At 47.1% G+C, this 16,677-nt stretch overlaps 1 protein-coding gene and 1 pseudogene across 1 annotated transcript in view; one reads left to right on the top strand and one right to left on the bottom strand.

The window, feature by feature from the left end:
- The window catches only part of LOC138498532 (zinc finger protein 850-like), a 511,734-nt gene that overhangs the window by 252,471 nt on the left and 242,586 nt on the right, over nucleotides 1-16,677 (top strand). Inside the window, exon 9 of the mRNA XM_069622312.1 lies at nucleotides 15,206-15,214. Within this exon, the coding sequence (XP_069478413.1) occupies nucleotides 15,206-15,214 (9 nt within the window). The remainder of the gene's footprint in view (nucleotides 1-15,205; nucleotides 15,215-16,677) is intronic.
- Nucleotides 1-16,677, bottom strand: part of LOC138498530 (zinc finger protein 585A-like) — a 1,446,290-nt pseudogene that overhangs the window by 1,327,619 nt on the left and 101,994 nt on the right.

Below are 16,677 nucleotides of genomic sequence, written 5' to 3'. Positions count from 1 at the left end.
GTGGCTCCAGTCTGTTCCTCTTTGCGCCACGATGCCTCCTGGTGACCGTGCGCGTTATAAATATTGTTAACATAACAGAACTTTTATAGGATGTCAATGCCCACAATATTTAACAATCTTGGCCTTACCATATCCCTGTGTGGCACGTATCAAACTCAAGTCCCCTTTGAATCCAATTTCGGGGATTTATCTGGCCACAATGTACTATAATGAGCAATTGCAATAAAAAAAGCCCTGCTGTACCTCAACACCCTCCATCCTTGTCTCTACATGTGCGCTTCTGAACTCGCTGAGTGAAAATGAATTAAAAATGCCATCATCGAGGTTCTTCACTAGGAAGTAGAATGAGCCAGAGTCCTGTCCTTGACCCAGTACCCCTCCCAACAGAGCCAGGTCGATTGGTTCATTCAAGAGGCACTTACATCTTTGCCATTATCTTCCTCTAGCAAAAATGTAATGCACATGTTTCCCAGATCCTTGCATTGTTCCACAAGTTGGTGACCTGCTTTCAGCTGGACTGTCAGGATCCTACGGCTGAATATTCTCCCACAAGTTGGCAATGTAATTCTAGACCGAGTAAAAGCTGTGGATGGGCCAGGCCCTTTGCCTCCCTGCATCATTAACTCGCATCAGCCTGGCGTGATACTGTGAATGACTTTGCCTGCCAGTGCTTGGTCTAATAAACCACACCTTGCTGCCTTTATCCATGCCCACCTCTCTGTACTCTAGTGCCTGGCTACCATTGTCAATACGGCCCTTTCCCAGGAGGGATGCCCAGCGGACCATACCACCATACCACCATGGTAGGCCAGACCCTGCAGGAGGCCTGAGAAACTGATTGGTGGGAGGAGGACTCTGGGAAGCCTAGATATGGATTGCTCCTCCTCAGCCTCGCAGGTGTATTGTGCAGTTGCCTTCCACACGCCCTCTTCCTGCGCTATATGCGTGAGGAACAAGGCATACTCTTCTCCAGTCTAGATGATCCACGTCCACTTACCCTTCCGACATTCATCTTCTGGCTAGTGTTGGACGGGGATCTACATGATTACAGCACATCGGGAAATTGCGAGATCATACAGATCACTTTTCACCATTCAGCTTTCCCCGTCACTTACCTTTTTGAGCGAGGCACACAGAAGTGTGCCGCTGACTCTCCTGGACCCCTGCAGCGTCAGTTCCCTCCCACTAACGTGGGTCGGAGCTCGTGCCGCAGGGTGCTTTCATTTCTTTCTTTAATGTACCCTGCTTCATATGTCATGGAAGCGGGGGAGGGGGGACATCGCCATAACCCCTGCTCCCCCTCCATGTTTGGCTTTAGATTGGGAATGCTGATACTTTTTTATTTTACAGGAGCCAGGCTTTGTGCAATTCATACTACACTTAAAAGATATTAGACATGTCCCCAATTAGAAATAAATATTTATAGGACTGGATGTGGACTAGAAGGTGTGCAGGTTAGTGGTAACAAGGGTAGGGGGTGCACTCAGCGGAGACCCGACCTGGGGCAGCACCTCTAAGGACAAGGGTGAAAGCTTCAGAGTCCAATAGGGTGCTACACCAAGGCGACATGCCCTGCATTTGAGTACCACACTGTGGGATACACCCCCACACTGTGGGTCTGGGTGTGAGTGGGTTCCCTGCAAACCTGATGACTACAGCTACCAGAGGTCCTTGCAGCAGAATCATCACTGAATGACAACACTGGCACTGGCTGTGAGCTGCAAGCAAAGACCTCCTCCTACCAATCCCAGTGCTCGGGGAGGCAAACACCAGTGGCTGAGTAGGGGTGTATATTGGTCGGATCTGGCTCAGTCAGCGACATAGCTGCAAGCATTAGCACTTTACTGTTGATAATTGTTTGCTATGCATTCTTGCATTTCATCTCTGATAGCTGCTATCTGCATATGCACTATAGACCCTGCTGTTTACAGACTCAGTGACATGCATGGCTCCATCAGGCAGCGCTGTGAACCTGGGATGCATTTTATATTTTACTGCCTGTTTTACTTTGGTATAGACAGGCAGATTCTTGGACATGTCAGGTGCTTTTTATCCCGGACTGCAAGGGGCTACAGCTCTGAAAAACAAATAAGGGTAAGAGTCCTATGGGAAGGCAGATCGCTTTAAATAAGTAGTGTGACAAGGAAGAGTTGGACTATGAGTAATGATGACTGACACTAAGTAATCAGAGTATAAGTGCAAGAATTGCAATAAAAGACCCGGGGGCTAGACCTTACAAATGACTTCTGGCCAAACCACTGTGTATGTTGGCATTTGAACATTGCTAAAAGTGAAATATACCCAATTTCTGCCATAAATGGTTTCAAGAGATACTCTTTTACCCCAGCCTACCCGAGGCCCGTCACATGCCTTTGTGACACACTGGTGAAGACCATTCACAGGGCCCCCGCAGTGTTTCTGTATCGTGTCTGGTCTGACAGACTGTGTAGGAAACTGAGTGATATGGTATTGAAGTGGCTAATGCACCTTTCACAGACCCCGAACAGTGTATATGTTTCAGGTATGACTGACCATGTAGGAAACAGAGTCATATATTATGTTGACCTCTACTGCACCTTTCACAGGGTGTCCCTGTACTCAATTGTCACTGTTTGATGCCTCTGCTTTGTGTCCTTGTTCCTATCCCCTCCTCTCCTCTCCTCTCCTCTCATTCAGAGATTCCAATATGTTTCCACTTAGTACGGACACTATGGGCTCTACTCTAATACTCAATAAGTATTACAGGCCTCAGAATTAACATTGGAGAAGCAGGAGCTAAAAGCAGATCCTGGGTATCCAGCATTCACCAGTGACCAGGAGCTATCACTGGAGAAGCAGGAGCTAAAAGCAGCTCCTGGGTATCCAGCATTGACCAGTGACCAGGAGCTATCACTGGAGAAGCAGGAGCTAAAAGCAGTTCCTGGGTATCCAGAATTGACAGGTGACCAGGAGCTATCACTGGAGAAGCAGGAGCTAAAAGCAGCTCCTGGGTATCCAGCATTCACCAGTGACCAGGAGCTATCACTGGAGAAGCAGGAGCTATCACTGGAGAAGCAGGAGCTAAAAGCAGCTACCGGGTATCCAGCATTCACCAGGGACCGGGAGCTATCACTGGAGAAGCGGGAGCTAAAAGCAGCTCCTGGGTATCCAGCATTGACCAGTGACCAGGAGCTATCACTGGAGAATCAGGAGAGAAAAGCAGCTCCTGGGTATCCAGCATTGACCAGTGACCAGGAACTATCACTGGAGAAACAGGAGCTAAAAGCAGCTCCTGGGTATCCAGCATTGACCAGTGACCAGGAGCTATCACTGGAGAAGCAGGAGCTAAAAGCAGCTCCTGGGTATCCAGCATTGACCAGTGACCAGGAGCTACCACTGGAGAAACAGGAGCTAAAAGCAGCTCCTGGGTATCCAGCATTGACCAGTGACCAGGAGCTATCACTGGAGAAGCAGGAGCTAAAAGCAGCTCCTGGGTATCCAGCATTGACCAGTGACCAGGAGCTACCACTGGGCAACAAGGAGCTAGTGAAGATCGTTCTGCAAATGTAGCTTCCACAAAAGATGGAAACATATCAGTTTATCTATTATTTATGACTCCTTATGCCTTAAATGGCATATACATGTCATAATGTTTATTTATAGATTGTCCCAAATTCACATAGGTGTGCTTGTGTGGCACTACCTGGTCTGGGAGTCAAATGTAGCTCCTGGTGACTGTTCGGTGTCAAGCTAGCCAGACTCGTCTATGCTACAAGCAGGAACTAAACAGATCCCAGCTCCCCTGAATTTGCTGCCCTGTAATATATGTCTCATCATATTTTGGCCCAATTTTCTGATGCTTATTTATTTAAATATAACATTAGGTTTTCTAACACCACTTACACTTGTCTTTTGTTAAAAATGTAGGTTGTGTTAGGCCTCTACAAATTTAAAACAGTTATTGCATTTACCTACTGAGTACAGTATTATCACTTTATTTATTTGCTCGTCTTCACCTACAGACATGTTTGTTTTAAGAACTATTAAATTATTCCTAAAGAAGTACAAGTTTCGTGATCTAATAAATTGTTAACCAGGTGTTATGCAGTTCTAAAAATCCAAAGTGAATGGTGATTTACATTGTTGTTATTGGTATGTTTGAAGAAGAAAATGTATGTTGGTGAGGCAGAAACTGGTCACATTATGCACAGGTTACTCATTTTGAATCAAAGTTCATGTGACTTAATGTCCTGTGATGTCATGGCCTGTCATTTCATCCGGTCAAGTTGATGTGGCATCATTTTCCATGATGTCATCATTATGCTAATTACTATTTTTGAAACGTTAAGATTCCTATAGATTGTTGATCACAGAATGTTCGCATGTATGCTTTGGGACGACTGTCTGCTGGACGCGTTTTGGGCAGCATGTTGTGCGTATGGGTATACTATGCACACCATTGCCAACTTTCTACAGACTACTAGTGCGCTACACGTGCGCTGACCATTTTGGAAGACACTGCCTATTTATAGGGTACAGCAGGTGGGATGTTTATCTGCATAGCTATCTGCAGGACGTGGGAGGACGCCACGGGCAAATTAACGTTCATTCGCATATGCTGTGCAGTGGTGATATCACCAGGACACAGAGGAACAGATACACATGAGTGGACTTGCAGTACACACAAACGTCCGCTCCCACATGCATTGATAGGTGGTGGACAACATGCGGACATGCGGAGCCTGCTGGTGTTGTACGGTTCCCTCCCTGTCATTGTGGATAATCCAAAGGACACCTACCTTTTTCTTAATTGTGAGCATTGCAACGAGGACTGTGTGCCGCTGAGTGAGAACGCCATTTCAGGAAAAAATAGCACACCTCCCAAACACTTAGCAACATTTTCATTATTAACGTTCACTTGTGCACATTCCTACAAGCCATTAGGCAAGGAAAGGGGTAGCACAAGTGGATACTTACTGTGGGGCAATGCAGATTTGCAGAACTTGGTTGTTAGGAAAGCAAGAGATTGCTGTGTCACCGTAACATCTCCCATGACACGATCTTTGAGGGGATGTCGGCCTCCGACATGGGAAAGGACTACACGTGCACGTGTGCCATTTTGTCCAAAACATATCCTTGTACGCAACCTTTAAGGCGGCAAAAGTGTTCTCCAGCCTGTCCATTTTGGTATTTACAGAGTTTCTTTCCTTTGTTATGCGCACATGCTGTTGTGGAAGGGTTGTGGCTTGCACTGCCTTGCTTTCCTTTCCAATATGTTTTCTTACCGAAAACAGAATGTGTTTGAGGTACATGCAGGAATTTATTGTACATAATTTACGGTACAAACTACTGTGCCTACCAATGGGGTTACTATACAAAGTCATTCCGTCATGAGGGACATTTCTTTCCTGCCACGCTAAGGTGCTTGGCATTGCTGCGTTACAAAATGACACTTTATACTTATGTACTATTGCATACTGCAGCACCTGTGCAATCATTACAGAAAGTTGTTTCCTTAGTACATTGTAGTGACGTTCTGCTCTTAGCACTTGCCAGTCGTTACTCTGGCCGTTAGTTCTTTGTTCCCATATACAGTAGCAGTGCAGTATGATTGGTGAAGGCAGACGTTACTTCTGTTGTTCATGCATTCCCTTATAGTGTCCTCCCTATGACTTTCTCCTGTTTGCTTTTTAAGAACACAATTTGCAAACCTACTCTATTTTCCCTTCCCATTCTTCGACATGGTGCTCTTTGTATATATTTTTTGCGTTTGGTGATAGGTACCACCATGTAAGAAAGCAGCTGCCTTCCTCAGCAAGATGGATGCCAGCCGATGTACGCAAAGAGACGGATAGTCTGCGACTGCTGTGTGCATTAACATGCTGCCAGCAGTTTCACTATGTTGCACAGTTCTTCTTTACAAACTAAGGGTATCCTGCTAAAAACCAATGAAATTCACTGGCAAAAAACGTTGCTAAAGGAACGTTATGGTTAAGTTGCACTAGTAAAAACCTATGCAATTCAATGGACAAGCGTTGTTACAGGGACGTTATGGTTACAGGTAAAACCGAAAAACCCCTGCAATTCACCAGTTATGGTAAGCTAAGCAACCATAACTCGCGCCACCACTGTGCACTGCTATGACTCACGCTCATGGCATCAAAGATGACATCACAAGTGCCATTGATGACATCAGTGATGACATACTCTCAATATCAAAGGAAACACAGTAACACTATACAAACATACGTTTGGAGTGTATACTCTATCTAGGTCCGGGATGGATAAGCAATAATTATAAATAAGAGAGCTATAAGTAACACGGAAGTGGCAATAAGTAGCAAACTTTCATAAAAATCAACAGTATTTTATTAAATGTAAACAATGCAAAACAATTATTAAATCACTAAATATTCAATTGCACAAGTGCTAATAACAAAAAACACATATCTAAAAACAATTCTCATAGGAGTACGTCAAAATCAATAAATGATTCTTGTTACAGAAGAAAATGTGTATCAAAGCATTATGTCATTGCATACACTTATCAAATCATTGACATTTGTGATAGTTTCTATCTCTGTTACAATCCAGAGAATTAGGGTCTCAATTAGGGCGATGACATCACATGTGTGGCTACCTCTTTTGTGTGCACTGGCATATGCAGGCCAGGTGGTTTTCCGCACTGACACTCAGCAACTACGCAGTGAGAAGGTACTCTATTTGTAAAGGCTACTCTTCTCATATGGGCTTGCACTACTTTCCTGATGGTTCAGTGACATCATTTCATATGTATAATAATAATAATAATAATTTGGCATTTATATAGCGCTACGAACCCTCAGGTATCTGAGCACTGCTCATTATTACCCACAGTGTGTGGTACTCAGGGGAAGGAGCAAGGCTGAAACACAGCAATTATTTGTGTGCATGAAGATAATCAGTTAGGCTATGACCACTTCCTAGTAATAGGGCTGCTTTTTTCCTGCCTTCACTTTCCCTGTGTTCTCATATTCGTGTGTGTTGTGGTCTGTTTATGGTATGTATGCAGTAGTAAAAATATGCATATGTACAACATAAGTGTTTGTAGGGCATAAGTCTAACACTGGGTGCATAGATCTTTTTTTGGAAAAAGGAAGTAGGTTGAATAAATACCCTTGTTGGACGGCACAATCTTTACTGCGTCCTTGACTCCTTCGAGAAGGATGAGCTGTTTTCCATTGTTGTCTTCCTTTGGTGCAGGGGATGGTTTGATGGTTTTTGAAGAAGCTCCACACAACCTCTCGCTACTGTAGATATCACCAGCTTGTCTGTGGTTATTCCCTCCCATGCATGGGTGAAGAGTGAAATCCGCCCACCTACTGGGGAGGCATGGGAGGGGACCTGTAGCGGGCTGTCATTGCTTAGGTGGTGTTCCTCCATCTCTAGTTGTGGAGGATCTCCTGGCCGCGGGAACTTGCCCGGCCTCTCTGGTTACCCTGTGACACCTGTTCTTGGTTGTAATTCCAGGAAGAATTTTGATTTTGTCCGTACCTGGAGCCTTTATTGGAACTTTAGCCACAAAAGTGGCGAAAATTGTTCCTGCCTCTTTGGCCAGAAGGTTTATCAGTTAGTTACCCGAGGAACTTGAGGGGATCGTATTCTTCCTTTGCGGACTTTAGGGCGTCCTCCACCGCTTTGCCAAATAAGACTGTTGGTTCCACTGGCATGTTAAGTAACGGCGCCTGGGTCTCTAGCTTAAAGCCAGACTGGCAAAGCCATGCGTGGCACTTGATTATGGTCCCTTCATCGATTATTCGGCCTGCATTATCTGCAGCGTCAAGGTTATTCTTGAGGACGAGACTGGCAGTAGCTTTGCTAATGGTTCGGGAGCCGAAGCTATTAAGGTAGCCATTTCATCCCACTTATGGCAATCAGAACTTGCCAACAGTGTAGAATTATTAACAATTATCACCAGGAATGCTGCCGAAGTCGCTACCTTCCTTCCCATGGTATAGAGCTTTTTGCTCTCTTTGTCTAGGGGTGCCTCCAAACAGGCTAGTGGTGTCCCTGCCCTTTTACAGGTGGTTGTGACCAAGAGGGAATCAGGCTTAAGCTGGCCCCTGATATAAAGCATCTCAGACAGCGGGTCAGCACAGCTCCAGGGCTTCACTTGGCACTTTGCGGTCCAAGACAGTGCTGCTGTTAGCTTCTCTTCACGTATTCTTCATCGGATGTTGCCCTCCAGTCGTCGACTCTGCCTCTAGTTCCAAAAAACCTTGCATTTTAAGCAAGTTCCCATTCATTCACGGACCTGGGCTGTCAATCACCCAGCAGGACACCCAGCCTGCCGGCCAGCCAATCATGCCTGGTTTCAATCAGGCACACCTAGAGACAAAGGACAGGGAAGTTTCAGGACACACTCACTTCCTGCTTTCCAGACACACTGGAGCCTGGCAAGCTTCAGGGCTTAAACCTGCCAAAGGCAAAAGGCAAAAAGGACTCAAACCTGATTCAAACAGAGTAAAAGCCCAGTAGGAACTAACTGACAAGAAATTCCAAAAAAATAAGACAGGCTACTTTGGGAAAATGGTCATCCTTGGGTGCTGTACTGCAGCTGAGAAATGTAAAAAAAGAAAGCACTGCCACCAGCCATTCAAGTTAGTTAGTTAACAAAATGCTACATGAGAAGGGGGATAAAGAGTTACTAGGTAACCCCCACAACACTCTACATAGGGTGGTGTGTGCTGGACACACAAAAGAAAAGATAAGTCAGGCAGGAGTCATCTTACTATTCTTGGGAACACTTCACCCAACAAAATGTATTTAAACATTAAGAGTGTTTCATTCCCAGTGGCACTGAACAAGAGGTGCTGAGCATCACAATGCAAGCCCTGAGTCCAGCAAAAGAGCAAGAGGTCTCTGAGGTGAAAAGGAATTAGCACGGAAATAAACATTCTCCCTAACACTCCACCCCCCCTTTCCTCTTTTACCCTTGTCACACCCTAAGTAGTCACCAGAGTTGGCCACTCCATGAAGGTCTCTTCCAAACATGTTTCCCCTTCCTCATCCAGAGCCAAAGGACAACATTAGCTCTCTTGCCCCTGCACTCGCTGATCTCTGATACCACTCCTCTGCTACTGGTTCTTTCCCCTCCTCACTCAAACACTCCCTTGTGCGCCCCCTCCATAAAACACCATCAGCAGAACCGTCCTGTCCAGTCAACTACCACGCTATCTCCATCACCACCTTCCTGGGGAAACTACTGGAGAAGTTAGCCCTGCCCTGCCCCAACTCAACTCTCCACGGCCATCAACCTGGATTCGGAGCATTCAGAGGCACAGAAACTGCTCTCTGAACACCCGTGAAGGACTACTCGCATCCCGGGATTCCAACTCCCCAGCTGTCCTCATCCTTCTTGATCTCTGCCTTTGACACTGTCAACCACGGCATCCTCGTACAAAGGCTCCACGACACCCTTGGTATCTCAGATCGGCACTGGACTGGCTGACCACCCTCCCAACTATTGGCTCCTACCAAGTCATCTTGGGCACCTTCTCCTCTCCTACTTCCTTCTCGATCTGTGGTATCTCCCAGGGCTCTATCCTCTTGCCTTCGCTCTTTAACATCTACCTTACTCAGCTGGCACACCTTATGTCCTCCTTCTCCCTCAACTTCCAGTGTTATGTAGACACACAACTCTTCTTCAACTTCCTGCTGACACCCTTGCACCTTCCATCATCCCTGACTGCCCATCTGCCATCCAAGCCTGGTGCCCTTCCAATGATCTTTTCCTCAATGGCAGCAAAATGGAGATCCTTCCCATTAGGACCCCTGCTCCCGACTTCTTCCCTTCACTCTGGCCTTCCTCCATGAGCTCTCACGCTCACTCCGGACATTGCCAAGAAGTCCCACTTTCAGCTCTACCTTCTCAAAGGAATCCTATCATGTGGTCATCTGTGCTCTTGACCTTTCATGGAACTGCCACACATATCCTCTCAGCTTTGCTATTGTTCCCTCAGATCTCTGTGACCTTTATTATTGGTGCTCCCTGATGTCTGATATTACGCCCTCTTCTGCCTCCATGAATTGTGCAGGGTGGCACGAATCATGGGATGATGTCACTTCTCCCCAGAGGGGAGCACTTCCCTCTGGGGCTAGGGAGGTGAGGCTGCTAACAGGTATTCCCCCTAGGGGTGGTAAAATGTGGGAGGACCTCACAGGGAAGAGACATCCCTCTGGGGCTAGGATGGTGAGGCTGCTAACAGGTATTCCCCCTAGGGGTGGTAAAATGTGGGAGGACCTCACAGGGAAGAGACATCCCTCTGGGGCTAGGGAGGTCAGGCTGCTAATAGATATTCCCCCTAGGGGTGGTAAAATGCGGAAGGACCTCACAGGGAAGAGACATCCCTCTGGCGCTAGGGAGGTGAGGCTGCTAACAGGTATTCCCCTTAGGGGTGGTAAAATGTGGGAGGACCTCACAGGGAAGAGACATCCCTCTGGGGCTAGGGAGGTCAGGCTGCTAACAGATATTCCCCCTAGGGGTGGTAAAATGCGGGAGGACCACACAGGGAGAGACTCCCCTCTTGGGGAGAGGGACTCCCGTTCCGTAGTGGAAGCCCCTTACCCTTTGAGACCCTAAAATCTCTACAACCTATATCTACCATCATGTATTGCAATGGTCCTACTTGTACTCCTGTAAACTTTGACAAAGCCAAGGTGACAAACATCCAGGGTCGCTCTCAAGCACTTTTCCAAAGTACTGAGATGAGGAGGGCCTGAGGAGGTGTAAAGATCACACCATGAAAAGCAAGAAAACACTGACAGTCCGCCTGGTAGGACCCAGCTACACAGTATAAAAAGAGACAAAGGACTAGAATCAGGAAGAGACCGGCGTGAACGCTGGAAACCCTGGAAAGTTCAAACCTGGATGCAGGGAAGTGATCTGCAGCAGCAAGTCCTCGTTGGAGAGGACTTTGTAGGCCAGTTGGCAGAAGACTCAGAGGAAGGGAGGAGAGCTGAGTTTGAAGATGGTTATCAGGGAGTGACCTCAGCGAGGTGGACCGAAGGTCCAGCAACAACATGGAGACTGACAGACCATGTACTCTGCAGGGATTTGGTTGATTGTTTGTGGTAAACTGACCGCAATATAATTGCTCGGGCCAACATTTGAAACTTACATATTAAAGAAGGGAATAACACGAACTATCGACGCAAATCCTACAATGATGAAAGTCACTTTATATTAGATAAAATGCACCTGATAAATAGAGTACACCACCCGGATCCGGCCTCCCCTACTTACCTGCATGCTGGCCTCCGCTTCCCCTGCAACCCTCCATCCCTTTATGTTATGATATGGCATTTATAACGCGCCTATACACAAGTGTTTCAAGGCGCAACGAGGAAAATGGGGGGAACAAAGGGAGGACAGACAACGATCCTACTAGGCCAGGTGTCATTCAGATCGTACAAGTGCATGGGAAGGGGGTGTTAGGCAGAAACCTGTGCAGTTCCCTTTGGGACCACTGCAAAAGGATTAAGACTACAGGTGTTGGCAGTAAACCCACTTGGTAGCAGTCTGTACCACACAGATTCACTTGGTAGCTGTGGCTGAGCAGTCAGACTTCCCTCAAGAAGAGTTAGGCAGTATACAGAGCATACACAATAGGTACCAAGACACAGTAATACAAGCAAACACTGACCAGAGCTTTGGTGTAAAAGAAATAGAATTATTTATTTAAAAACACACTTGTAAAACACACTAGCACTAAATTGGTAAGTAATATTCAAAACACAATCACTATTACTATATGTACATCCCTGATTACTTGTTGGACAAGTCTTAGTTAACACCTCTTATTTTCAGACAGAGGTGAGCGCTTAACATTAGATGGCACTCCAACAAGTTGCTTAAAAAGGGAGGGAAAAGGCAGAATTATGAAGCACACAACACAGAACACTTTTGACAGAACCACGACAAGTATTAGGAAGGTAAAGTCTACTGGGGAGCAAGGAAGTTCAGTTGCCAGGCCCACTCTTAGAGAGCAACAGGCGGGAGATGCCCAAGATCCCACAGTTGCACAAAAGTCTTCAAAGTCTTTGGAGATAGTTCAAAAGGTTTTAGGATAAATTCAGAAAAGTTAGAGAACAGGTCCCAGGCTATCCCAGGTTAGAGAGTCAAGGCTTTACTGTCACCCCAAGCACTCTGTGGCAAGGGAAGACAGGCGGGACACGGTACCTGAAATGGAGAGAACGCTCCAGCGGGGGCAGTTGTTCCTGGCAGCGGGTGCAAGTCAGTGTTTCGTCCAGAGAAAGAGGAGGTCTCGACGTGGAAGAAAGATGAAGGTCATTGCACTGCCAGGGAAGAAACCAGCCGCGGTGTTCTCCGGTTAAAAGGTACGACCCTTTAATTCGCGGTTGTGGTAAACCGTGGTGTTCCGGTTGCCGGGGTGCTTGGCACAGGCAAGGCGACCACGAGATGATCCGGGAAGGTGAATAAAGGAAGGCAGACTGGTTATCCCCACCAGTCGAAGGAAGAAGACTCTCCAGACTGGAGATCTCCTCTGTCGATGGGAAGTGGTGAGACGGTTCCGCAGGGCTCCACCGGTGGTGTCGTCTTGGCAGGTCGGCTCAGCTTGTTCCTCTTCGGCTTCTTAGGTCCTGTGGCGACTTCTAAAGTTCCAGTCCCCAAAGCCCTGCTTATATGCAGCAAACCCCCATTCATCAGCCCTAGCTGTCACTCAAACATGCTAAGTGGTGAGCCGGGGGGCACCCAGACATAGTGGCACCACTTTGGAGGGCTGAAGCCCGCCAAAAGTGGAACAAAGGCTCGACTCGGGTTCAGGGTTACTGAAGCGAACACAGACGTCATTTTGGCACTGAGTTCTGGCAAAAAATCCCGACCGGTGAATATTAAATAAATAAACCGGTGGTATCTTTAACATTTCACCAAAAAGTGGTGCGTTTAAAATCAATGGGAAAATCCCATTGGGAAATATTCCTGTGGAATATTTCCGTGGTATCCACTGCCACCAGCCAGAAACTTGACAATGGGGGACGGGACAGTGCCCCCTCGACAAACAGACCCAGGGGCAATCTAATTGCCCCTACCAGTACTTCCACAATATGATGGTTTGTAATGGTTCTGTTCACAATTTAAGACTAGTAAAGTCAATGGTGACTTTACATGCCCTGGGAGACAGTAGCCAGTCCCAGGGTATGGAGTCTATGTTTGGGGGTCACTATGACACCCCTGTGTTACTGCACTGAGGGTGCTGTGTAACACATATACCAGAAATACATGAGGCCCTATGGAGTAAAAGACCCCATAGCCCATTAAACACATTGCAAAGTCAAAGGAACACCTCAAATCATGTCTAAGAGGGGGAGTAAAAGAGTCTCACTCTTAGCAGGAGAAAAAAATAAACCCCAACAAATCCAGCAAAGCTGCTGGGGGACTCACTAGGTTGGGGAAATTAGCCTTTACAGAGAATTCTCCCTAACAGGGGGAGAAAGGAAAGGTGCATGGGAAGGGGGGGGGAGGAAAAGTGAACAGGGGGAGGGCGGAAGGGAAAGTGCAGTACATGGGGGTGGAATAATAAGACACATTAATCAGCCAGCTAGTGGCCAGTGCAAGGAAGTGCAGACGTAAGTGCTGGTAGGGGGACTGAAGGGATACAGAAAAGCAGTCCCCAAGTGCAGTGGTTGCCAGGGAGGCAGTGCAGGTGGGTAATTGACAGGGCCTGGGCCAGAGATCAGAAGGGTGGCCATGTAACCAGTGCAATTTCAGTCAGGAATTCAGCAAGGAAGGGGAGGAGAGAAAGCAAAGAGGAAGGTTTTGAGGTGTTTCCGGAACCAGAGATGGTAATTTATTAGGTCCCCCGCTTCCAATGTTATGGTAGCAGAGGATATCCTGCATCCCAAAAATACCGACCATGGGGAGCTTAGGACTCCCCTGCATCCCCCGCTCTCCATGTTCAGTATTTTGAAAAGTATGGGGTAAAGAGCACAGAAGGTCAATTCACACATGTAACAAATGATCAAATGATTTATTCGCTCAAAAATGTTTAAACAAATTGGCCAATTCCCCCTGCAGAGTCAGCACAGAGCAGAGAAGGAAGCAGAGGCAGCGACTGAAAGCTGAAACCGCATCAGAGACCCCAGGAAGAACCAGTGATGTGGACGCTCCATAAAAGAGGTAACAGGGGCCACGGTAGACCCAGTAGGTGCTAAGGTGACTTTAAAAACATTGAAGAAAGCATTATAAATCTGCCTCGTCCCAGTTACCCCATCAAAACTACTGGCTTTAAAGATATTGAGGAGAGCATAGGGAGTAATCTCCCTCGTCTCAGTTGCCCCCTCAAGACTACTGGCTATAAAGACATTGAGGAGAGCATAGGGAGTAATCTCCCTCGTCCCAGTTGCCCCCTCAGAACTACTGGCATTAAAGACATTGAGGAGCGTGCCGTGAGTATTCTCTCTCATCCCAGTATCCCCATCCACGCTACTGGCAAGGATTGGGAGTATTCTCCCTCGTCACAGTATCCCCATCCACGCTACTGGCATTAAAGGATTGAAGAGTACATTGGGAGTATTCTCCCTCGTCACAGTATCCCCATCCACGCTACTGGCATTAAAGGATTGAAGAGTACATTGGGAGTAGTCTCCCTCGTCTCAGTAGCTCCATCCACGCTTCTGGCATTAAAGAATTGAAGAGTACATTGGGAGTAGTCTCCCTCGTCACAGAATCCCCATCCATGCTACTGGTATTAAAGTATTGAAGAGCACATTGGGAGTACGTCACAGTATCCCCATCCACGCTACTGGCATTAAAGGATTGAAGAGTACATTGGGAGTAGTCTCTCTCGTCACAGTAGCTCCATCCACGCTTCTGGCATTAAAGGATTGAAGAGTACATTGGGAGTAGTCTCCCTCGTTACAGTATCCCCATCCATGCTACTGGTATTAAAGGATTGAAGAGTACATTGGGAGTAGTCTCCGCGAAAAACAACAAAAGCCCAAGGCTAAAGACCCCCCGATCCCCTGTGATGGGTGGAGAAGATCAAGTCGGGAGTGGCCTTCCTGATTTCAGTGGATTAACTAAAAGTTGCTGCTGTTGTTGTTTGAAAGACAGTGAACTGTCAAAACAGAAAGTGATTAAATCTTCTAAGAGGGTTATAAGAAGGGAAGAGAAGTCCAAGTTCACCCTGAGAGATGTTTGGAAAGAGCCACAGGTGCTCCTAAGAAGTGTTGTGTGATCTCAGAGTAAAACTACTTGGACCAGGAGAAGGGAATCATTCTCCTGGTTGGTAAATCAAACTCTAAAGTAACAGAACAAAGTTCTGAAATAAGAAGGACTAAAAGAAGAAGAATCTGGTTGATTTCAAGGTTTGTCAAAAGTGAAATGAATACCGTTATCCTTAGTGGAAATGGTGGTACCAGGACAAGGGAGTCATTCTCATGGCCCCTCCCTCTTTATGAACTTGAACTGTTAATTTATTCAGCATTTGTATGGCGCCTATAAAGCACATGTTTTCCAGGTGCTACTACACAAACAGGGGGAGAGGGGGACACAGGAGAAAAACAACAACGGTCCTACTAGGACTTGTGACATTCGGGTCGTGCAAGTGCAGTAACAGGCAGTGCAAGGGGAGGAGGCAAATCAGGGAGGGAGGATGGGATACGGGTAGGGGGAGAGGGTGGAAAACCTAAAGGATTGGCAAAGTGCTAAATTGAGCCAAAGATGGCAAGTGCCAGGGAACGAGGGGTTAGAGTCAACTTGTGCGAGATGGGGCTGGATAGGCTTGTCCGGCAAGGATGCCCAAGGGCAAGTGCTGATTATAGAGGGCCTGGGGGAGACTGGTCGAGGGGGGCCAAGGCCCCTGTAAGACTCATAAGGGAGATCAAGAACCAGTCACAGGCACCTGGGGGAATTAGCAAGGAAGGGGGAGAGGGCAGGAGACAGAGAAAAGGAAAGTAATGACAAGCTTCCGAAACTTAAGAGGATCCGACTTAAGTCTGAAGGGCAGGGAGGCCATTCCAGAGAGAGACACCTGCTGAAGAAAGATCTACCTCCCACTCTCTGCTTGAAGAAACATCTGGTCTGCAGAGAGTTGGAGCTAGAGGACCAAAGGACTCTAGAAGGGAGGTGTTTAGGGAAATAGTTGGATGTAGTGAGGTCCCATGCCCCAGAAAGCCTTGTGGATGATGCAGAGGGTCTTGAATTCGATCCGTGCAGCCAATGGAGAGAAATTAGGACTGGAGAGATGTGGTCCCTGGGCTTGAGGCCAAGGATAAGTCTCACAGTCCTATACTGGACTAGTTGAAGAGGGCAAAGGGAGGAAGAAGGTAGATTGAGGAAGAGGCTGTTGCAGTAGTCCAGCCTGGAGAGAACCAGAGCTATGGAGACATTGAGTTTCTGGGGCAAGGGAGAACGCCTCCCAAGAGGTGAAGCTGAAAGTGGGCCTTCTTGGCAAAGTCAGCAATATGAGGTGAGAAGGAGAGAGAGGAGTCGAAGATGACACCCAGGTTTTTTGCCTCACACAAGGGCAAGGTGAGCCCCATCACCCCTAGGAGGGCAGTCAGAGAGGAGGAGGAGGGAAGGAAGGGGCAGGATTCCCAACGAGGAAGATCTCAGTCTTACTAGCATTAAGGCAGAGATGATTAGCAGCACACCATGCCTGAAAAGAAGTCAGACAGTCGGGAATGAGAGAGAAA

Source organism: Ambystoma mexicanum, chromosome 5q (assembly GCF_040938575.1).
Source record: "Ambystoma mexicanum isolate Mex_15411 chromosome 5q, UKY_AmexF1_1, whole genome shotgun sequence".
Taxonomy (NCBI): Eukaryota; Metazoa; Chordata; class Amphibia; order Caudata; family Ambystomatidae; genus Ambystoma; species Ambystoma mexicanum.
The sequence above is the reverse complement of the archived record's forward strand: the minus strand, read 5'-3'. Positions and strand labels throughout refer to the sequence as shown.